The sequence below is a fragment of the Canis lupus genome, chromosome 13 (assembly GCF_048164855.1).
Source record: "Canis lupus baileyi chromosome 13, mCanLup2.hap1, whole genome shotgun sequence".
Taxonomy (NCBI): domain Eukaryota; kingdom Metazoa; phylum Chordata; class Mammalia; order Carnivora; family Canidae; genus Canis; species Canis lupus.
This window is the reverse complement of record NC_132850.1, coordinates 23640527-23664804: the sequence shown is the minus strand read 5'-3', so window position 1 is coordinate 23664804 and position 24278 is coordinate 23640527. Positions and strand designations below refer to the sequence as shown.

The 24278-nt window shown below is 37.7% G+C and overlaps 1 protein-coding gene and 1 long non-coding RNA gene across 10 annotated transcripts in view; one reads left to right on the top strand and one right to left on the bottom strand.

Moving 5' to 3' along the window:
• LOC140602799 (uncharacterized) overlaps positions 1 to 2669 on the bottom strand; it is a 90553-nt gene extending 87884 nt beyond the window's left edge. For 3 of the 4 annotated variants that reach the window (XR_012005714.1, XR_012005713.1, XR_012005712.1), the window contains exon 1: positions 713 to 2669. This is a non-coding gene — a long non-coding RNA (uncharacterized lncRNA). The remainder of the gene's footprint in view (positions 1 to 712) is intronic. The other variant, XR_012005711.1, reaches the window with a different exon arrangement.
• PPP1R12A (protein phosphatase 1 regulatory subunit 12A) overlaps positions 411 to 24278 on the top strand; it is a 139454-nt gene continuing 115586 nt past the window's right edge. For all 6 annotated transcript variants that reach the window (XM_072772888.1, XM_072772883.1, XM_072772882.1 and 3 more), the window contains exon 1: positions 411 to 880. In XM_072772888.1, the coding sequence (XP_072628989.1) occupies positions 644 to 880 (237 nt within the window). In that variant the 5' untranslated portion in view covers positions 411 to 643. The remainder of the gene's footprint in view (positions 881 to 24278) is intronic.

Genomic DNA, 24278 nt, shown 5'->3' with positions numbered 1-24278 from the left:
TCCGCAAGAGAGACCGCCGGCGCCTAGCTCACGTCCTCGCCTCCATCCCCGCCGGGCCGCGCAGCCAGCAGGAGGGTCCTCCCCGCCGAGCCCGTGCCAGGCGGGGACAACCTTCCCGACCCGTCTCCGCCCTTCCAGGTCGGTCCCCGCCCCCCTCCCCCCAGCGCGGCGGCCGGGACCACACCCGCTTCCCTCCGGTGGCCCGGCCGCCCTCGCCGCGGCTCGCGGGAGCGCTCTTCCGGGGGCGGGGCTCCGGGGCCTCGCGCGCATGCGCACGGGCCGCTGGGCGCCTCCCTGCCCGGATCTCGCGAAGTTACGTTCGATCGTCCGCCGGTGACGGGCAGCGGGGGGCGGGGGGCGGGCAGCCGGAGCAGGGGTGGGAGGGGCGAGGAGGAGCGGAGGAGGGGGGAGGCGGGAGGGCTCCTGCGGTCGGAAGGGAGGTCCGCTCGGCCGGGCGCGCCGCCCCAGTGCTCTGTGGGATACTGGAAGTCTCGAGCGTCTCCTCCCGGCTCCCAGCCCTCCCCGGGCCCGCTCGCCTCGAAGCAGTCACACCCCCCCCCCCGCCGGCCCGCGCGTCCCTCGCCGCCTCCCCCTTCCCCCCCCGCCCCCCTCGCGATAAGAAGACCCGGCGGCAGGAGAGGGGATGAAGATGGCGGACGCGAAGCAGAAGCGGAACGAGCAGCTGAAGCGCTGGATCGGCTCCGAGACGGACCTGGAGCCTCCCGTGGTGAAGCGCCAGAAGACCAAGGTGAAGTTCGACGATGGCGCCGTCTTCCTGGCCGCTTGCTCCAGCGGCGACACGGACGAGGTTCTCAAGCTGCTGCACCGCGGCGCCGACATCAATTACGCCAATGTGGACGGGCTCACCGCCCTGCACCAGGTCCGTGCGCGGCCCCGCGGGCTCTCGCCGGCCTCCCGCCGCCCTCCGGGGCGCGGGGGTGGGGGGCGGCGGCGGGAGCCTCCCTGCTGCGGGGTGAGGGGGCGGCTTCCCGCGAGGGCGGGGGGGGCGAGCCGCCGGGTGATTTCCGGGGCCGGGGGCGGCGCGGGGGCGCCCAGGACCGTTTGTGGACGTGCGGCCGGGGTTTGGGGTTTGGGGTCGAGACGGAGAGGAGTGTCCTGGGCTTGTCTCCGGGGGGTGTCCGTGCTGCGCTCGGACGACGGGGGATGCTCAAGGCAGCGACCCGCAAGGGGCGCCTAGGGACCCCGCAAGGGGCGCCTAGAGACCCAGAAGGGCCCTTAGGGACCCGCAAGGGGCGCTTAGGGACCCGTAAGGGGCGCTTAGAGACCCAGAAGGGGCGCTAGGGACCCCGCAAGGGGCGCTTAGAGACCCAGAAGGGGCACTAGGGACCCGCAAGGGGCGCTTAGGGACCCTCGAGCGGATGGGCGGCCCCGGCTCAGAGGGTCGGCATGGGGTTTGCTGTCGTCTTTTTGGGGGGGACTCGATGACCAACGATGATGATACTAGGAGTCATCGAGAGCCCGGAGCCGAGCGCCGCAGCAGCGGACGGCTTCCTGTTGGCTTCTTTATTCCTCCTGGTCCCTGGGGAGGGGGAGATGGGGTGTAGCGAGCCGGCGGGCGAAGGGGAGGGGGCGCAGGTGGGTAAGGTAAGGGGGCGTCCGGCAGGGCTTGCCCCCTTCCCCCTCCCCCTCCCTCCCCCCGCCCCGCCCCGCCCCGCCCCGCCCCGCCCGGGAGCGCGCCGGAGGTCCTGCAGCCCCGCGGCTCGGCGTGTGCACTGCTCAAAGCTTAGAGACGCGGGGAGAGGCGCGCGGGGCACGCTTTTCAGAGCCGGGCACCAGGATTTACCTTTGGGGGATGGGGAGGAAAAAAGCCGTTCACAAACTTTGCTCAAAATGGATGCTTTGTGCACGTTAAAGTTTTATAGTAGTCCGATTGGGATCTCTCAATGTTAGCCAAATAAGGAGAAACTATTGGCAATCCGGAGATAATGTTGCCCTGCCTTTAACAGGCCAAAAGCAACACCACCACGCAGAGCGCTGCATTTAAAAAAAAAAAAAAAAAAAAGCGATTTTTTTTTTTTTTTTCAAGCGACGGTAGTAGGTGACAAGACCTAGAGACCCTTTTTCACATTTTCTTACTGGGTGACTTGGAATCACCGAGAAAACTGCTTGTGCAACAGTGGCCTTCCCTCCACCGGGAGATCTGCGGAGCTGCCTCGGAGTGCCTCGGTTATATGTGGAAGCTCACAGCTGTTTATTTTATTTAACACCCTAACAAAAACCCTGTTCAGAGGTTGAACCTTGAGGCTTTCATATATATATATATATATATTTTTTTTTAATTTTATGAATATTGTCTTGGGCTTTTTAAAGGTGTTGCGGTGGCATTTCCCTTTTTACCGCTTCCTGTTTGGTGGACGATGACCGTTTTTAAGTTTTATTTAATTGAATTCTCCTATCAAACTTGGCTTGTAGCCTTTGTTTACAGAGTTGACTGGATGGATTGAAATGACTGACACATTGCAGGGCAAATCTGGAATTCAGAATGCGGCACCCAGTTAAAAAACACACACAAAAAAAACTACAGCGCCGTCTTTGGTTCTTTTTTTTTCTCTTTCATTGACTTTAGAGTCTCTAATGTATAGCATACTTTCTGTTTGGCTGAGGTTCATTTTAAAAGCATAGCAAAGTCTAGGTTCCAAAAAAAAAAAAAAAAAAACCATGGTGCTGAGAATGAAAGAAAGTTTTGGCTCTAAAAATGATTAAGTAGTTATGTAAGATGAAGGATCTTTGAAGCGTGTTTTACATGTTTCAGGATGGAATTGATTCTGGAAGACACAGTTACTGTATGCTTAGGTCAAGGTACGATTGGATAATTGTTTATTTACATCAATACGTTTTATTAAAATTTTCACATAGAGATTTAAAGTTACCACACTTGGGGAGGGACCCAGTGGTACTGGCTGGGAGGAAGAGGAAACCTTTTGATACTTGTATTAGAGTAGTATTGGCCTAGGTAGGAAAAGAAAATTCAGGGAACAGACTTCTGAAGGCTTTTTTCCTCTCTCAATTTGGACATGTTGCAAGAAGTCCCAGACTTCTCAGGGTTTTCCTGATTAACTGAATTCAGGAGTTAGTTTGGCAGCATATAGGTACAGTCTTTTGGGGATTTTGTTTTAGCTGACAAGCCTGTGAGCAGGAGTTTAGAAGTTTATGCATAACCATTTGCATAGTATCTTTTTGTAATTTATCTGCACATTCCTTACGTCAGCGAAAAAGTCTTTAAAATATCAAGCATTAAAATTTGTATTGTGTTTTCTTCACTTTCATTTCTGTATTATCACCTCTTGTACTTTTTTCCCAGTGTGACTGAGAACAAGGAGTTTGCTTTGGGCAAATTCAGGACAACAGATAGTGAAAGGTGATAAAACTTTTTAAAAAAAATCACAAGAAAGTTTTAAGCTTTTCAAAAATCTCTTGAATGTTGCTTGTCTTACGTACTTAAATTATAAAGCCTAAAATTGACCCACTGATATAATAGCCCTTAAATAGTGTTTATTTCATTGAATTTTCAAGAAATCATATAATACCTAAAATATTTTTGCTGGGTTAATTATTGATTAGTCTTTTGGAATACACTTTTACCCTTTTGGTTTTAATCAAGTATCTAAAATTTCACTGTCAGGAGAAAAGTTTTAGAAACTTCACAACCTATAAATATCCTTCATCTTTTACTTCCATTTTTAATGTAAGCAGCCTATACTTAAAAGTTTATTGGCAGAATGTGCCCTCTCATTAGAAGTTACAAAAGCAACTTAATTTTCAGCTATTCTTTCTGTATAGAAATATGTCATCCAAATTGGAGAAAAAGCAGTGTTCTTGTCAAATTTCCTGTCTTGGTCTCTGGAATAGCCTCCCTCCCCGACTCCCATAGCTAGAAAACAATGCTGAACAGTACTGAAGCTAAAATAAACTTCTGATGTCCTAGAACTGAAGTCTAGAGTAGATTTTCATTTTTATTGGTGGACATTAATTAGCTCTGATTTTATAGGTACCTGGTAGAGTCTCCTACCTTGTGATATCTGTATTTCAGTATGCATAGAGTTTTCTATAGAATGCCTTATTGCTGATTCCTCTTGATACCAGAGTCCATAAAATGCAAGACTGAGATTTTTTCCATCAGTGTTGAGTTTAACCTTTGATTTTACCTTAAAATCTTACCTACTTTGTGCCAGTAACTGCCAAGTCAGCTTCCAGTTTTCACATTTCTGTAGAGCTCCAGTCCCTCATTTCCATTTTTCTAGTGATGATGTATTGATATGAAGTGAAATATTAATTCACTCTATTGTGATTTTATATTTAAAAATACATTTTTAAGTAGTGACATAGTAAATAGATGTTCACCCCCTTCTGCCATAGAATAGCAGTTACTGCATTTACATTTAGCTTTGTGATTTCTTCAAAAGATTCTTATTCAAACATGGATTTTCATAGTTATAATTCAGTTTTATAATCTACTTTTATTAACATTAGTTTATATATATATATTTATTTATTTATATCTGTAGACTTTACCTATGTCCCTTTTTCAGTGTATTACTCAGTTTTAGATCAATGTCAGGAATTTTTTTTATTTCAGCCTGAAATAAAGCTTAAATCTTTCTTCACCACACCTACACTTCTCATTGATGCCTCTGATTCTTTTAATGATGTCAGTAATCTCTGGATCAAGCTTTAAACATTTCAGTTATTATTTAGTCATCCCTTATTCTACATATATCTAATCCATCTTAATAATTGCCTTTGTATCAATTCTTTTCCTTGCTACTCTCGTTATTAATCTAGTTCATGCCTTTATTATTTTATCCCTAGAGTATAGTAATTGGTTAATTGCTTTCTCTGCCTCTGTTCTCTCTCTGGTCCAATCCAACGTTCATGTTGCTGTTAGAATAATTTCTTAACAGTATCATGTTGTGTCACTCCTTCTTAAATTTAAAGTGTTTCATCATTTAGCTTATACCTGATAGATCTCCATTGTGTTCTATTTTTTTATTCTTTATTTCCATGCCTATGGTCTTGCTTTTTCTGCCACTAAAATATCCTCCCTCTCTTCTTTGCCAGTCAAAATCTTATTCTTCAGAGTTCAATAGAATTGCCAGCCAGTAGGAATCTTTCTGTCTTTTGAATTTGTATAATATTATGGTACTGGAGAAATGCTCTTCTCTGGAGTCTCATTGTATCTTATATTTTGTCTGTGCACTGCTAAATAGTGTTTGTTTTTAAGTTTGTCTTTCCTGATACACGGTAAGGACCCAGTTTCCCACATGTTGTCTTTCCAGAGCCTGGCACATATTAGGTGCTCACTAAAGTTACTGACTTGTATCCTTTACCTTGTATTATAAGTACAGAGTTTTGTGGTTTTTTTTTTTTTAAGATTTTATTTATTCATGAGAGACACAGAGAGAGGGGGCAGAGACACAGGTGGAGGGAGTAGCAGGCTCCATGCAGGGAGCCCGATGTGGGACTCGAACCCAGGACTCCAGGATCACGCCCTGGGCCAAAGGCAGACGCTCAACTGCTGAGTTACCCAGGGGTCCCATAAATACAGAGTTCTGTATGTATTTGTATATTATGAGATAAATTTTAAAGCCTTCACATCCAGTACTTAATGTTCTTACACATGGTAGAACTTATGTGTTTATAAAGTAAATAAAAATCTTTGTTGTAGATCTTCTGTGTAGATTTTTAAAAATATCTTGAGTTTTTAAAAAGTTTTTTTTTTTTTTTAGACTTTTATTTATTCATTCATGAGACACAGAGAGAGAGGCCGAGACACAGGCAGAGGGAGAAGCAGGCTCCATGCAGGGAGCCCGATGTGGGACTCGATCCCTGGTCTCCAGGATCACACCCTGGGCTGAAGGCGGCGCTAAACTGCTGAGCCACCCGGGCTGCCCTAAAAAGTTCTCAATATTAACCTCTTTCCTATGTAAATCTTGGTTAAGTGATAGAAAAATATTTAGTTGAATCATTAATTTGCCACCTTCATTATAAGAGTCTGAATTAGGTCCTGTAGAGAAATACAAACTAGAATTACATCCGTGTTCTGTGCTATTAATTTTTTTAAAAGTTTTCCTTTTCAATACAGACTTGCAGATAAGTTTAGTATTCAGTTCTTTTGCTCTTAAAATACAAATTTTATCAACTTTAAGGGAGCCATTTGAAACTTCTTTGTAAAAATATGTAGCTCCCCTCTTGACAGTAAAAGGAATACTTTTGTGCAGTATTTTCTTAAGTGCTTAATCTTCTCAGCCAAGCCATTTTCAATGAATCGTAATCTGAAATGTAACTCTCTTTAAATGTATTCTAATAGGGCTACTTAAAGTGTTTTCCAACCAAAAGGAAGAGAGATTGGAGCAGTTGATATTGAGTCTGTTGTTAGAGAATAGTATGATTGCTATATATGAGAAATCTGTTTAAAACTGAGTATAGAGTTTATTGTGTAATGTTTCGGTGAGGGATGTTAAGATCTTAGAAGAATCTGTTGAATCACTTGTAAGTAATAGTAATATCTGTTGAAAAAAATGTGCAGCATACATTGCTTTCTCTACATAATTTTCTTATTAGAAAGACTGTAACACTATGCTGATTGCTCTTGAAAGTTTTTTTTGAAACGATCCTAAATCCATTAAAAGAAAAAAAACCCACCTAAACAAACAACAACTTCTAACCTCCTCTAAACTGGCCCCTCACTTCCTGCAAATAAATGGACAGCCCTAGCCATATATGGGGTGTGCTGGTAGGGCACCAGTACCCAGACTGCTGCTGTTACAAGGTCTTCTCTGCAGTTGCTGCCATTGTGCTTCCTGGCAACAGTTTTGTGGTCTGGGTTTGAAGTGTCATAACCAAAACCATCTTTCATGAGCTTCAGCTAGTGTGATTGCAAGCCGTGACTGAGCATTTTCTAGGATAGCCAGGTAGAAGAAACCCTAGATGGAGTGGAAGGAACCACATTTTACAAGTACTGTTGACAAAAGTAAAGTACTTGTACTTAAAAAAAAAAAAAGTCTAGGGATACCTCACTGGTTTAGTTGGTAGACCATACAATTCTTGAACTAGTATTGTAAATTCAAGCCCTGTGTCAGGTGTAGAGATTACTTAAAAATAAAATTTTTTTAAAAACCTGGTTGATTTTTTTTTAAAGATGACTAGAAAGATGACTTTTAAGCGGAATGGGGAGTATAGAAAATTATTTTATTAGTGCTATAACATACTACTTCTCGAAGGTTCCTGAAATTGGTTTTCATTCCCTTCTGCTTGAAAAATATTGCTGTTTTCACCTCTTCTTTTGAAATTTTTGGGGTTCCACAGTCATGTTGAAAAGATGGCAGTATTGGCATTTTGGGACATCCTCTTTGAGAGGTTGAAAACCTCCAACAGTCATTTTAAGTTTATTCTAAGTTGGAGTTAGGTAGTAGCCATGAATTATCATAGTGTTTTATTGAGAAGTAGCATTTGCTGAGGATTTGCTATATACGGACCATTGTGGTGCATGTTTTTACAACCAGTATCTCATTTAATTCTCACAGCATCCCTTTTTTCTTACTCAAGATTACGAAGGTAATAAAAGAGCTGAGTTCTAACATACAGGTCTGATTCCAAAGCCCAAACTTAACACCATGCTAGATTTCTTTCTTCCTTCCTTCCTTTCTTTTTTTTTCATTCATTCATTCATTCATTCATTCATTCATTCATTCATTCATTTTTAAAGATTTTATCCATTTATTCATGAGAGACACAGAAAGAGAGAGGCAGAGACATAGGCAGAAGGAGAGGAGAGGCAGGCTCCCTGCAGGGAGCCGGATGTGGGACCTGATACCGGAACTCCAGGATCATGCCGAAGGGAGGTGCCCAACCACTGAGCCACCCAGGTGTCCCTCTCCTTTTCTTTAAATCTGAAGTATTCTTAAATCTTCTAGTCATTATGGCTGATGATTAGTAGTTAGAGGTTTCTCTGTTAATCAGCTGAGAATCAAATGAAACACCATACATATATATATGTATAATTTTTTTCTTCATCTGCTTTTGTTTTAACTAGCCAACTCTGTGAGCTTTCTGTAGTAACTGAAATGCAGTAACTGAAACTCTGTCCTAAATTTTAGGAACTGCCAAGATTGTTTTTGACTGGTTATTATGTGCAGAATATTTGATCAAGTGCTTTGGGAAGTTGCAAAGGAAGTTAACAAAGGCAACAAAAACTTTCTTTTTTTTTTAGGACACGGAGTTTATTAGTCTTCAAACGTCTCCATTTTCCTTTATCCTAATAATCATTTATATTATTGTTTTAGATATTTTTATGTATGCATTTACAGAACATGTTTTGCTTATACCCACACACTCTTAACTTTTAATGAAAAGAGATACATTATAGGAAAACTCATATCAGTATTAATTTAAAAATAAAGAAAACAACCTTGAGTTTGTCACTACCATTTAATCTGCAGTTTATTTCCTATATAGTAATTATTTGTGCTTATAATTAGAACTTGAGATGTTACATGAAATGCTAATAAAATTACCTGAATTAACTTAATGAATTAATAAAACAAACTTTTAATGTTATTCATCTTTGATTTTAATTGGAAGCTTTTTGTTAGTAGAAATAAAAATATTTTTAAAATCATTTTGCAAAATTTAGCCAAATTATGTTTCAGGTCTTAACTTGGAAATGGCAATAGGATCTTTCTCCTCATTGATAGTGAGAGCATCATTTGAAATGTGATTTACTTGTCCATCAAATCACTGATTCCCAGAATTTTACATTCCATAGACCAATAAGATGTTTTCTTAAATTTCAGTGACTAATTTTTGTTTGCCAACGTGACCAGCTTATACTATCAACACCATTTTCATAAAGAGAATATTTTCACAACAAAAGGATATAATATCCAATTAAATAAAGGAAAGTGAGGACTCTTGTCAGTCTATAAAATTATTGCTGTATTGACCATATATGTTCTTGTTAGTCTTTCATGCAAGTAGAGAGAGTGGTTGAGGGTGAGCAGATTTCATGACTCTACTCCCTATGTCCTCTTTTTGGTAGGATAGGATAGCATGCAGGTGGTGGCAGGCCAGATCATTAGAAAACAAGTGCCTGGCTCCTGATTATCTAAGATGGAGCAAAAAAAATTCTAAAGAGATTCAGAAAACCAGTGAAAGCGATCCACCAGTTCATATTTTAGGAACCACCAGTTTCATATTTATACTAACATAAGCCTTTTTGCACATGTAATCTTACTCTGGAATGTATTTCTTAGCTTATTTATATTAAAGCACAACTCAAAGCACAAAGTGTAGACTTGCTTGACCACTGGGGCACACAGTGATTCTCTAAATTACTGTTTAAACTCTAAGTTTGGCACCTATACGCTACCTACTATTGTTAGTATATCTTATCTCCAGACAAAATAGTGAATTCCTTCAAAGAGGGATTTTGATTCATTTTTCTTTAAATCCCCTTTGGTATCTGAATTTTATTTTAGCAGCTGCACAGTGACTATTTGTTGGTTTAAAAAAAAATTGAATACAGTGTATATCAATCTTGTGAAGGGCTAGCTGAGTTCATAGAAAGCAAAATGATGGGTTTGTATGAGTAAGTACAAACAGAATTAACAAACATTAAAAATATTGTAATAAAAGTGCATATAAAATAACTTATAATGCTTAAAATGCAGAAGTAGCCATTGCTGCAGTAAAAATTTAGCAGGATCTTAGATTTTTCTGAAATGGAATATATTTCTGATTACCAATACAAGCAGAATTTTGCTCAGCTTATGCAAAATACTTTAAAAGTGATTTTTTTCTTCAAACAAAATTTTGGTTGGTTTAGAAAAGGAGTCCTTAGCATACCGGCATTAGAAGCTAATTCATATTTTTGAATGATTTTAATCACACAGGTTTTTTGTGTGTTATTTTTTTTTTTCTAAATAACCCTTTCACTGTGGATCCTTGTATGCCAGTATTTTCTGACCTTATTAGTATTTTGGTTGTTTATCTTTTCATTGTTATGCTGGCTAACCATAAAAAGACAAACTTGAGCTCTGTATTACTGCCCTAAGTGTGCTTGCTCGACCCAAATGCTCTTTCATGGGTGGAGACATTCCACATTGTCATGTGTTGTATAGGCATTTCTGAAATGACACTCGGTAGAAACCGTGGAAAGAAGTGAGGGCATTCCTCAGCTGTCACCTTTTTAGTGATCTGCTTAAATGCCTTCTGTGCATCAAGTGAGAGATTCTGCTGGAAGAGCTTCACTTTTTAGCGTTACTTTAGCTTATTAAGTCATATTTGAGCTGAAGTCACATTTTTTTGTTAGTTTAACATGTTCTCTAACAAAAATATAAGGTTACAGAAAGTTTCTGTGAATTTCTTAAATACTTGCATAGTGCAAAGGAGAAATTTTGTGAGAATGTGAATTGATATGCTCTTAGAAGTTAACCATGTGGAAAAGTCTATTTTCCTGGATTAACTTTCAAAACACGCATACATGCATACCAGTTACCTTTACAGGAAACATATATATAATGTATATTTTATTTAGTCTTATTTTAGATGATTATGAATGTATTCTAGTATTTACAGTTTTGCTTAGAACTGGAACACTTCAGCTCCAAAAGTATATCTTCAGTATTGAAGTTTTTTTTTTTTTAAAGATTTTATTTTTTCATGAGAAACACAGAGAGAGAACGAGAGAGAGAGAGAAAGAAAGAAGAAAAGAAAAAAAGAAAAGAAAGACTATTTAGATTTTCAGCCTGGAGGTAGCCCCACGTAAAACCTTAATAAACTCTCCTTTATCCATTTTTATTTAGTATATAATTTTTTATAAATGGGGCTATATTTAATTTTCTGGTTTGTAAACTTTTTATCTTATTTATTATTTTTTTGGTAAACTTTTTTTTTTTTTTTTTTTAAAGAGAGAGTGCACATAAGTGGAGGTAGGTAGAGGCAGAGGGAGAGGATAGAATCTCAGGCAGGCTCCACGCTCAGCATGGAGCCAGAAGCAGGACTGGATCTCAGGACCTCAAGATCATGACCTGAGCCCAAACCAAGACTTGGCCACCTAACTGACTAAGCCACACAAGCACCCCTAAATTAAACTCTTAAAAAATACATACATATATATTTTATATATATATATATTTTAAAGATATTATTTATTTATTCATGAGAGAGACAGAGAGAGGCAGAGACACAGGCAGAGGGAGAAGCAGGCTCCATGCAGGGAGCCCAATATGGGACTCGATCCCAGGTCTCCAGGATCACACCCTGGGCAGAAGGCTGCGCTAAACTGCTGAGCCACCCGGGCTGCCCCCCAAAAATATTTCTATGTTAATGAATACTGATAACACCCTCCTTTTTAATAGCTATAGAGTATTCTTCTGTGTGTATGTGTGTACACATCCCAAAATTTATTTTTCCAGTTTTCTGTGATGAATTTTTAGTGTATTTCCAATTTTTCATGACGTGGTGGATATTATACTATGTATGTCTTTGTTCACTCATGACACTGTATTGTTAGGATTGTCTTGGAAATTTCACTTGTAATTTTATGTTTTGCTCAAAATAACAGGCTGTTTTAATGCTTGTTGATGCAAAAGACATTTTCAGTAAAATCTCTGGTATATCTAATACAGAAGACTAACCTTGAAAATACTCTTGCTGACATATACCTGTTACATTCATAATGTGGTAATGTCATCTTTCTTCTCTAAGTCACCCATAGGAAAATTAGTTTTATTACTCCATGTATGTTAATAAAATTTGTGTATGTTATTTAAAATGTTAAGTAGTATTTATTTTACAGATATTTGATGTTACTCATTTAAATTAGTGATTAATTTATACAATGAATACATAAATCATTATTTACCATATGTCTGGCATTGTACAAATCTCTAAAAACAACGTTCCCTGCCTGAATATAGTGTATAATATAGTGGGATGGTAGTATGAACAAATGATTACAATTAGTTAAGTGTTAGAATGGAAATAAAGGGTGAGATGAAAGTTTTTATTAGGAGGACTTAACCTAGAATATCAGAGAAGACATCCCTGAGAAAGTTATGGTTAAGTTATAGGTAACTTATGATCCTAATCCTTTCTTGTTTTCTGAATGCCCCTGTTCAGTGTCCCTTTTTAGTCTATTTCTTTCTTAAGAATATTCCAAGGTTCTCTTATGTCTGTTTTTTCTTTCCCATTTCATTTCTGTAGCTTCACTTTTCTCTTTATATAATTTGTTCTCCTTTTTAATATAATCCACATCTTATTTTTGATATCATAAGTCTTCCATATACTAATCTGAAATCTCAGGGCCATCTGTTTTCTTCTTTACTTCCTAGTTAAAATTACTATTTCCCATTACATGCATACCTGAAAGAGAAATGCTCCCATTTCCATACTAGCTTTTATGGTATTCATTTAACAAAATCAAAGGCTTCTTCTGTACAATATGCTATTAAATGCTGGGGGATTTTATTTTTAAGCAAAACAGATATCAGCACTGCCCTTGCAGTGTTTACAGAGTGAAGTTACTTAGCCATCAGGGAAATGCAAATCAGAACTGTATCTCATGCCCACTAGAATGGCCCTAAATAAAAATAACAGATGATAACAAGTATTAACTAGGATTTGAAGAAATTAAAACTCTACACTGCTGGTGGTAATATGAAATGATGCAGCTACTTTTGAAACAGTCTGGCAGTTCCTCAAAAGGTTAGACATAGAGTTACCATATAACCCAGCAGTTATACTCCTTTTTTATATACCCAAGAGAATTGAAAAGAGATGTCCACACAAAAATTTGTACATTTATGTTTATAGGAGCATTACTCATAAAAGCCAAAAAGTGAGAGCAACACAAATGTCTATCAGTTGAATGGATGAATAAAATGTCCTATATTATGTTACTGGAATCAGTGGAATATTATTTGGCAATGAAAAGAAACAAAGTACTAATACTTGATACAATATAGATTAATCTTAATGACATTATACTTGAATGTTGGTAGCCAGTCATAAAAGACCGCATATTGGATGATTCCATTCTTAGGAAATGTTCAGAATAGAGAATATGTAGAGACAGAAGATAGATTAATGGTTGCCAAACGTCAGACGTACTGAGGGGAAATGGGGAGTGACTGCTAATGGGTATATCCTTTCCTTTCAGAACGATAAAAATGTTCTAAAATTGATTATGGTGATGGTTACACAGCCCTGAATATACTACAACTTGAAATGGGCTATTGTAATGATGTGTAAATTATATCTCAATAAGCTATTAATATCTTTTTAAAAATAAAATTCTCTATTTGTGTTCACCACTAAGAATTGAGGCATTGGCAGAGGCTGCAATTATCTTCTCTTAGTCTCCCCAACTCCCACGTAGGCTTAGTGTTCATCACTGTAGTTACATGGCAAAGAGGATGGCCAAACATTGTCCCTGCACTAACACAGCTTGTAGGGTACTGGGATATGTAGGTAAACATAACAGGTTAATTATACATTTATGTCAGTTATGTGTAATGATATATAATGGTAGTAGTACAGAATGCTATGGAAGTTTGTGAAGGCACAACTCACCTAGAATTAGGGAGAAGGAAGTCTTCTTGGGGAAAGTTGATGTTTGATCTGCTGAGTGATGAGTAAAAGCCAGGGTTGTAAGGGATGGAAGGACGTAGGAAATTATTTTAGAGAGAGGGAATAGTATGTTCAAAAAGCTGGAGGTGAACAGAAGTGTTGAAAGATTTTAATCAGGTTAAATGAGACAATCAGATTTTCTCTTTAAGAAAGATTACTTTGGGTGCAGTCCCGAGACTGCACTTGAAAAGAGAACAATACTGGAGGCAGGGAGACTAATTTAGGAAGTTGAGTAGTCTAAGAGATGAACTCACTTAATGGCAATGGAGTTGGAAAATAGTAGATGGACTCAAGACATATTTGGGAAACAGAATTAGTATAAATTGAAAGTGGATTGACCGGAGGTAATAGGAGTCAAAGATGTGCTTCTGGCTTGGAGTCGAGTGAAGGTGCTTTTCAGTGTGTATTCATTCAGTAAATACAGCATGCTTACTGTGTAGGTTAGAAGCAGAGTATATTTGATATTGGTGGAGACTGGCAATATTCAAGAAATTACAATGGAATGCAAAATGTGTGCTAGAGGATATACAAGTTTTTGAGTCACCATGGAGAAAGTGTGGCCTAATTATAAGCAATAAATCAAAATCTTGAGTGGAGTTGGGGTTTTTTTGTTTTTTTGTTTTTTTAGTCTTGGACTTAGCCTTTTTTCTTAGATCTCCCTGGTCCTCTGGATGTGTGAATACCAAATAGAAAATGATTTGTGAGGCTATAGAAAAACCAAAGGATAAGGATTCATGATTAGATTTTTTTTTAAGATTTTATTTATTCATGAGAGACGAGAGAGAGAGAGAGAGAGAGAGAGAGAGAGGCAGAGACACAGGCAGAGGGAGAAGCAGGCTCCATGCAGGGAGTGCAATGAAGGACTTGATCCCTGGACTCCAGGTCATGCCCTGGGCTGAAGGCAGGCGCTAAACCTCTGAGCTACCCAGGGATCCCCTGATTAGATTATTTTTAAGATTTTGGTGAACTATCTAAAAATACATGAAAAATTCTGTGTTTTTCTGTTCGGCAGAGTCCATTAAGAACTTACAAGTAAGCCAAATTTACTTTTATGATATTGTGGGAAAGGGCAGAGTGTGTGTTTTTAGGGGTCTCGGGAATGGAGCACAAAGCTGTTAGGAATAAAATTGTAGTAGTAATAACAATCTAAAAGTCTTATTGCTTAAAATAATGCACTGTGAAAATAAGGTAATAGATTAAAATGAGAGAGGAGAGTACTTTTGTTTTCAGAGCATGTTGAATTTTGCTCAGAGTGGTGCAGTTAAAGCATTCATTCAACAATCTCTAACTTTCCCCAGTTCCTAAATTTACCAAGTCTTTTTTTTCAGGGCAAGCAAAGATAAAGTATTATTTATATATAAGAAATTTACAACTTGATATATTTTTCTTTTGTCTAATATATTTTTTTATTCAAGTATAATTAACATACAATGATGTATTAGTCTCAGGAGTACAATATTCTGATTCAGCAATTCGGTACATTTCTCAGTGCTCATCAAGATGAATATACTCCTAATTTCCTTTATCTTTTTCACACTCCCCTTCCCCCCCTCCCCCCTCCCCTCTGACAACCACCAACTTGTTCTCTAAGAGTCTGATTTTTTAAATCTTTTTTCTGTGTTCATTTGTTTCTTAAATTCCATATATGAATGAAATCATGTGGTATCTGTCTTTCTCTGACTTATTTCACTTAGCGTTATACTCTAGGTCCACCATCCATGTTGTCAAGATGTTCTCTTTTTTTTATGGTTGAGTAATATTCGTGTGTGTGTGTATGTACATGTACCACTTCTTAATCCATTCATCTATCAGTGGATACTAGGATTGCTTCCATGTCTTGTTTATTATAAATAACACTGCAGTAAATGCAGGGGTACATATATCTTTTTTAATTTGTTTTTGTTTTCTTTCAATAAATACCAGTAGTAGAATTTACTGGATCATATGGTAGTTCTATTTTTAATTTTTTGAGGGACCTTCATACTGCTTACAGTCCACAGGGGCTGCACCAATTTGCATTCCCACCAACAGTGCTTTAGTGTTCCTTTTTCTCCATATCTTTGCCAACATTTGTTATTTCTTGTCTTTTTGATTTTAGCCATTCTGATAAGTATGAGGTGATATCTCATTGTGGTTTTAATTTGCATTTCCATAATGATTTCCCTGGTTCTTTTACATAATATATTTTAAAGGTTTTTTTTTTTTTTTTCCCCCTCAAAATTTGACTGGAGTTGCTTTGAGTACTTATGACTTTTTTGCATTTCAATGTTTTATTAAGTTGTACATTTAATGAGAAAAATAGCAGTTGTACAAAAAGCTTGTATGGGTTATTTTGACTGTGAGGAAATGTCTTTAGACTTGTTTCAACGTAGACAAAATAGGAAATGGTTATATATTAAACTTTAATGCAAAGTTAACATTGCGTCTTTTTCCCTTTTCAACCTACCCTTGACATTTAAAGCTAATCTGGGATGGGAGTGGGGGAAGAGATATATGTGTTTATGTGTAAAGTGAACTGATAATATATAAATTGTCTTCTTTCAAGAAATATTTAAGTATCGGGATGCCTGGGTGGCTCAGTGGTTAAGCTGATCATCTGCCTTTTGCTCAGGTCGTGATCCAGGGTCCCAGGATTGAGTCCTACATTGGGCTCCCCACAGGGAGCCTGCTTCTTCTTCTGTGTCTCTGCCTCTCTGTTTCTCGTGAATAAATAAATAAATCTTCAATATTTCTTTCTTTTTTTTTAAAGTATCAAAAAGTAAGTTTCGACAGGATGTATGGTATGATTCCATTTGGGGGGAAAAGTGGTTTGCATAGAAAATCTGGGGAAATCCCCAACTGTTATCAGTGATTATCTCTGTGAGAGAAATATAGTAATTTCGAATTATGTCATTTTTTAATCTTTTAAAACAAAGGAAATATGAAGATGAATCTGAGTTGGAAAAGAATGCTTAAATGACTACTTCCAGTAATGTTTTAAGGATTAAATAAGTGTAGAGATATTGACATAATTCATGGATTTTTGTTTGCCTAGTCATTGGCTACTCAAGGAGGGTGGTGTTTTTTTTTTAATTTTTTTTTTTTTATTTATTTATGATAGTCACAGAGAGAGAGAGAGAGAGAGGCAGAGACACAGGCAGAGGGAGAAGCAGGCTCCATGCACCGGGAGCCTGATGTGGGATTCGATCCCGGGTCTCCAGGATCGCCCCCTGGGCCAAAGGCAGGCGCCAAACCGCTGCGCCACCCAGGGATCCCAGGAGGGTGGTGTTGATGGTTAAATATTTATTTCTGCATTTATGCCTACCTTTTCTCTTTAACCTTTTTATTTAAAAAGGAAAGACTGATTGCCAATATGATGGATACCTTGGGAGAGTTTTAAGAACAAGTAAGAAAATTAAGGGGTTACTTAAATGTATTTTGAAGCTTTTGGCCAGTGGACTACAGAAAATTCAGACAAAAGATAAGCATAATTCCCAGAAAGATAGCTAGTCATTGAGGAATAAAGGGATTTTAAAAGATAAAGTTTCGATTTCAGAATTTTAAAAAAGCCCAGTGGGAGAAATGTAGACAAAAGATCTAGAAAAGCAGTTTGGATACAGTGAACTCTTTTGCCTTGTTTTATTTGAATAGGTAAAGCATTTAATGATAAATGTTTTAAGAATGAATTGAAAAATGACCCCAAAACTCTAAGAATAGAATCAAGAATGTCGAAGCCCAGAGTTACATGAATTTTGTGAAAATACTTTTGAAGACAGTGAATAGAGGCCTTTAAAATTTTTTTCTTCTTATTGAAGTGTAGTTGACATTCAGTGTTACATTGGTTTCAGATATACAATATAGTTTTTTGATAATTGTACATACTATACAATGCTCGCTGGTGTAAGTACAGTTATCATCTGTCATACATTATTATAATATCATTTGACTACATTATGCTGTATAAAAAGAGGGCTTTTAAGAGTGGTAAACTGGAGCAAGAATAGAAGGAAGTAACTAATGGCATGGGATTTAAGTTACATGTTTTTACGTGTTTAAAATGTTCTACTCTGGCAAAATTCTGATATCGATTATTAAGCAGATAGTTTTAGAAAAGATTGTGTTGTTACTAGATGCCAGATTGAGTTTTCTGAAAACTAAGTTATGTTGCTCTATCTTTCACTTCCTTTTTTGACAAGATTGGTAAATTTAAATGAGGGAAATGTTGCTAATCAAGAATAGCTAGATTTTTTAGTGAACCACTTGGACAGGCTCTTGTTAGATGCTGTGGTTAATGTGACAAAAATGTGGTATGAATATTTGCAGGATTAGATGGATTAACTGCTGGACGAACTACCATATGCACATCAACCTACTGATTAATCAATCACTCACTAGCAATCAAGAGGGAAGACTAAAGTAGTAGTTCTTGTGTTCTCAATTTTGACCCTATCCTATTTAACATTTTCATAGCCAAAACTGTAGGAGCTGAAAACTTCAAAAAAAAAAAAAAAAAAAGCATAAAATAGTTGGTTTTAAACAATAAGATAGGGGCAGCCCGGGTGGCTCAGCAGTTTAACACCGCCTTCAGCCCAGAGCCTGATCCTGGAGACCTGGGATCGAGTCCCACGTCAGGCTCCCTGCATGGAGCCTGCTTCTCCCTCTGCCTGTGTCTCTGCCTCTCTCTGTGTGTGTCTCTCTTGAATAAATAAATAAAATCTTTTAAAAAAAGTAAGATAAAAAGATATTGGGTATTAGTGTAAAATATCTGAATTAATAATTGATAAGTATAGGTTGGCAAAGATCATCTTTGACATGCAAAAAGGCCACTAAAAGTTTAACAGCAAGCCTCATGTCTGACAACAGTGTAATAATTCTAAAACACAGTAAATCATTGTAAAGCTAAATCAGTGTAGCATAGATTTTTAAAAAAATGTTCCTCTATACTGTGAGATCACGTCTGTAGAATGGTATCTAGTTTTACAGTTTTGAGATTTGTCTCCTCTTTCAGCAGATATTACCAATTACAGCCTTCTTTTGATTACTCACCAGGAGTATGGCTTTGTCTAACAAAGTTCTGCAGAGAAAAACAAACCTATATCGAATCCATTTTCTGGAATTGCTAACAAATTTATACATAACTACACACACATACTTGCAGTTCTTCATATGCCCTAAGACACCAGTCCCCTAAGCCATTTATCAGTTCGGCCGTTTTCTTTTGAGCCCCTTGAAAATAAAAGAGAGCTCATTTTCAAAGGCACATATCTACTTAACCATTAGTAGGAAAATGGTGACTTCTTGCACATGTTAATTAGTAAGGATTTTTTAAGTAAGAAAAGCTCATCAGAATTATACTAAATCAAATATAGTAATTAACTGTAAGATTATGGAGATATCTCATGGAATCTGGGCTTCTGGAATGAATTAGAACCAGCAACTCTATGCAACTCAGGAAGTATTCTATCTAAATTTTTCATCGTTTCTGACAAATACACTTTATTCTTTTGTATAGCAGGCTAAATTTCTTGTTTTCCTGGTTCAAAAGGCAAAATATAAGGACGCCAGTAATTTCAGAGTTTTTATTCTGGTCTAGATATCTAGAGAGAGAGATCTTTATAGATCATGATATCTTGATCTTCTGAGTTCTAATCCCAGGAACTCAGATTCCCAGGAAAGGGACCAATTGATCCACCTTAGGTTATTTATGTGTTAGGTTATCAGCAGTGGCTGGTGAGGCTGGTATATCCCTCTGAACAAGTATATCTACTCTTAATTGTAAATCTGATTGTAATGTATTTTGAGGAAATGAAGGAGACCTAAAACAAGAATTAATAAGCAACTTCAGAAAGATGCAGATACTGAATGTGTAAATAAATACACAATCTATAAAAACCAAAAAGTGTAAACAAATGTTAAATCTTAAGTCAGCAATTCTTAAACTTTTTGATTTCAGGCAGCAATTCTCAAACTTTTTGATTTCAGGCCCCCTTTTATAATCTTAAAACTTAAAGATAACACTACACCAATGCATACAAGTAAAACTGGGGAAATGTGATAAGATAGATGAATTATATCAATGTCAGTATCCTGGTTATTATGCTGTAGTTTTACAAAATTTTACCATTGAGAGAAACTGGGCAAAAGATATCTCTGTATTATTTCTTATAATTTCGCGTGCATCTATAATCTACCACTGTCTCAAAAAATAATATTTTAAATTTTTATTTTATTTTAATGTGAAAAAATATTGAGGAGCCTAAAGAGTGAGTGAACTAAGGTCTATGTAGGAGGATTCATTTGATGATTATAGAAAGTAGGTTAGGACACAGCATCTGGGGAACCATTTCAGTAGTTGAGCTTAGAGATAAAAATATTCCTCTAGTCACCCTTTGATTTTATTTGATATTGTAAATTTCCTATTTATTGAAAAAGTTGTTTGGGGAATCTGCATTTTAAATTTTAATCTTCAGAATTCCATCTTTAAGTAAGATACAAAGTGACTTGTATTAGAAGCTGTAAGAAGTTAGAAATCTTTTTTTTTCTGCTTCAAGTCAGTAACATTAAGTTTCATAGCCATTAGCTACATTCTGTTTTAATACAGCTGCATGTACTTTACATTAAATTGACAAATTTTTAAATAATTTGAACTGTTAAATATTTTTGTACTATGACAAACCATAGAAATTGGAGGGTTTTTTAAGTTTGTGTTCTAATAATGCATTAGTTCTGATGTTTTTAAAAGTGAAATTCTTTGTAAAATAATCTAAATTTAAATCATTTTAGTTTTATGTAGCTCTTACAAGATCAGAAAAATTTTTTTAAAGAACAAAGTAATTCATGGAGATTATATTTTGAAATATACTTTTTATATAATAAAATATACATTTTAATTAGATCTCTTAGTTAACCCCATCCCATTTTGTTCTAATTGGGTCTTAGACTAATTTACTTAAACTCTTTTCTTACTAAAATCTTCTCTACTCCCATCCAAACAATTAATGCTTGTCATCAGTTTACAAAATAATCCTTCCCCTTTTTATTGTAAAAACAATACGACATATAGAGACACTATAGTTAGGATGTAGAACTTAGTTTATAACAGATTCTTTTTTTTTTTTTTCAAAGATTTTATTTATTTATTCATGAGAAAGAGAGAGGCAGAGACACAGACTGAGGGAGAAGCAGGCTCCGTGCAGGGAGCCTGACCTGGGACTTATCCCAGGACTTCAGGCTCATGCCCCCGGCTGAAGGCAGGGGCTAAACCGCTGAGCCACCTGGGCTGCCCTAGTTCATAACAGATTCTTACAACAAGTGTGGGAATTAGTATCTCTGCATCTTCAGAAGGATCTATTTCTTTGGAATAATAGTAAATTAACATTTACGTAATAGTGTTTATATAACAGACACTGTTTTAGACAGTTATATTTTCTCATAACAATCCTATGTGGTAAATATTTTTATTTTTACTATTCCATTATACCAGAGAAGAAAACAGGTAACAGTTTTAACTAGAAGGTTGTAACAACATAAAATTCAGAGCTGAGAGTTGAACCTGCGCAGTCTGACTCAACACTATTAAATACTACATTGTAGTGCCTCTGTACTACTTGAATCTTCAGATATCATCCATATGATATCCTCAGGAATCCCTGGAACTAAATATAGGACAGTAGATAGGCCGGGACAGATTCAGTAGGTCAGTTACCTCCTGAAGCTGTATCATGGTGTATTCCAAGAAACTTTCTAGATATAGTTAGAGAAATCAAGGTTTAGCTCTTGCCAGCTAACATGCTCTGCTGCCCCAAGGCTCATTGTTTAGGATTGTAAGTGATACTGGAATAGAAATTTAGAATCCTGTTGGATATGGCTCATTTCTGTATCGTCAGCCCTTTGGTTTAAATACCTTTTCCTCAAAAATATTAACAACATATAATGACTAAAGTGAAACACAGAATTAGCAGGTCACAGGTCTTATGTTAGTATTACATGTTTTCATTAAGTTCTTTAAAATGCTCTTTTGTTGGAAGATATTGTGTAAAAAGTTTATTAAATGCTTGTTTCAGGGCAGCCTGGGTGGCTCAGCGGTTTAGCACCTGCCTCTGGCCCAGGGCCTGATCCTGGAGCCCCGGGATCGAGTCCCACATCGGGCTCCCTGCATGGAGCCTGCTTCTCCCTCTGCCTGCATCTCTGCCTCTTTCTCTCTGTCTCCCTGTGTCTCTTATGAATAAATAAATAAAATTTTAAAAAATGCTTGTTTCATTTTTAATTTACATATATGGGATCATACACCTGCTTTTCTGCTAGTTTCTGCTCTTGTGTTAGGTCATTTTTTCCATTACTAAAAGCCTGTTTGTTTTTATTGGCTAATCTGATTCCAAGTTTAGAACTTCTACGTTTTACAGGACTGTGGATGACAGATTAAAAAACAGAAAAGATCATAAGAAAAGCAGTTCCTAGTTTCAGCAGAAAATTCAAAGGCATCTCTTTGTTGTTTTTTTCAATGAATTACTCTCTTCCTATTTTGGAATAAAAGTAAAACTGGATCCTAGTTTAGTTATGGTAATTATCAGTATCTTCTTTGAAGATCTGAAATAATTAAATACAGTGCTTTGGATCATCACCCTGTTGTTATTGTTGTTTAAAGATTTTATTTGTTTATTCATGAGACACCCAGAGAGAGATGCAGAGACATAGGCAGAGGGAGAAGCAGGCTCCCTGCAGGGAGCCCAATGGGAGGGACTTGATCCCGTGACTTCGGGGTCATGCCCTCAGCCGAAGCCCAACCACTGAGCCACCCAGGCGTCCCTTGGATTATCACCCTGTTTTAAATAGAAGTGACTTTTCAGGAAAGATTCTACTCCTTAATTACTCTGTAAGATACTACAAAAATTAACATTGATTATAGAAAGCTTTATATAGGAGAAATGAATTTATTTCCAGTCCCAGAGACCCATTGATATGAAGAAATCTGTTCTTTCAGAAATTTACTGTGGCAAGCCATCTGATTGCTCCTTATTATTATTGCTAATAATAATGGAAATCACTCCATTTAAAATATTATGAATCTTTGTTGACTTATACACCATAAGTGTAGCAGTATTCCAATTTTTAAAAAAGATTTTATGTACATAAAATGTACATAAGCGGGGGAGAGGGGCAGACAGAGAGAAGGAGAGAATCTCTAGCCAACTCTGCTAAGTTAGGAGCCTGATGTGGGGCTTAATCTCACAACCCTGAGATCATGACCTGAGCCAAAATCAAGAGTCAGATGCTTAACTAACAACCACCCAGGCTCCCCAGCAGTCTCTCAATTTTATTTGTTTGTTTGTTTGTTTAATTAATTAATTAATTAATTAATTAATTATGATAGTCACACACAGAGAGAGAGGCAGAGACATAGGCAGAGGGAGAAGCAGGCTCCATGCCGGGAGCCCGACGTGGGATTCGATCCCGGGTCTCCAGGATCGCGCCCTGGGCCAAAGGCAGGAGCTAAACCGCTGTGCCACCCAGGGATCCCAGTCTCTCAATTTTTAAAGAAAATAGATTTATGCTTATGTGTTTAGTTTTAAGCCCATCATTAAGTGTAAATAGACAGTAGTAGAATGAACTTTCATCTTTCTTTGAAGGCACTTGCTCTGCTTACCAGTTTCTTTTCATCCCCTCCCAAGGAAATATTCTACACTTTACATTTTTTGCTTTATTTTGTTTTCTTTGACTTTTTTTTTTTTAATCTTGATGATTTTTTTGTTAGTGTAAGCTGATTTTTCTTGGGGCACTCACATTTTTTCCCCTCCGTTTTGAAGTTAATTCTAGAGTTGAGTTTTATGTTCTTAATTGTCTTTGAAAGTCAAAGTGTGTATATTGTACATTAAAAATAAGGGCAAATGAGTTCCAGTAGAAGTAAGGAAAGGAATAGGACTTGTCTAAATAATCTGCTAGGGTAATTAGAAAGCTTGTCAAGAAACATTTTAATTTTATTTTTAATCTTTTTCACAAGGGCTCTCATCTAGATGGCAGCAACACTCTGCTGACCTATCTTTCTCCTCTCTCATACTAATACGCCTAAGGGACCACTGAGTGAGAGGAACCAGAGAATTATAACATATTTACACATTAATGAAATAGAATTTAGAACTTAATTATGCACAGATAAAAAAGAAACATAATTTATGAAGTATAATTGGTTTTATATAAAATAAGGAAAAATAAGCTGATTTTTTTTCCTACATATATTTGCTGAATGTTCAAGGTTTTTACTTTTTTTTTTTTTTTCTTTTTTGATGGTTATATATCTGCCTTAAAGAGAACTTGGAAAATATGAGAGGGAGACGAGGAGAGAGGAAAAAGAGAAGAAAAACTCTTATCTTGCACAGGTGTGTGTCTTGTGTATGTTTTTCTATATTTGTGATTGTACTATAGATACTCTTTCTTTCTTTCTTTCTTTCTTTCTTTCTTTCTTTCTTTGAGAGACAGCATGTGCAAGTGTGTGCAGGGGGTGGGGCAGAGGAAGAGAAAGAATCCTAGGCAGGCTCCAAGCCTAGGGCAGAGCCCAATGCAGGGCTCAGTCTCAGGACCCTGAGATCATGACCTGAACTGAAATCAAGAGTTGGACACTTAACCGACTGAGCAACCCAGGCACCCCTCTAGAT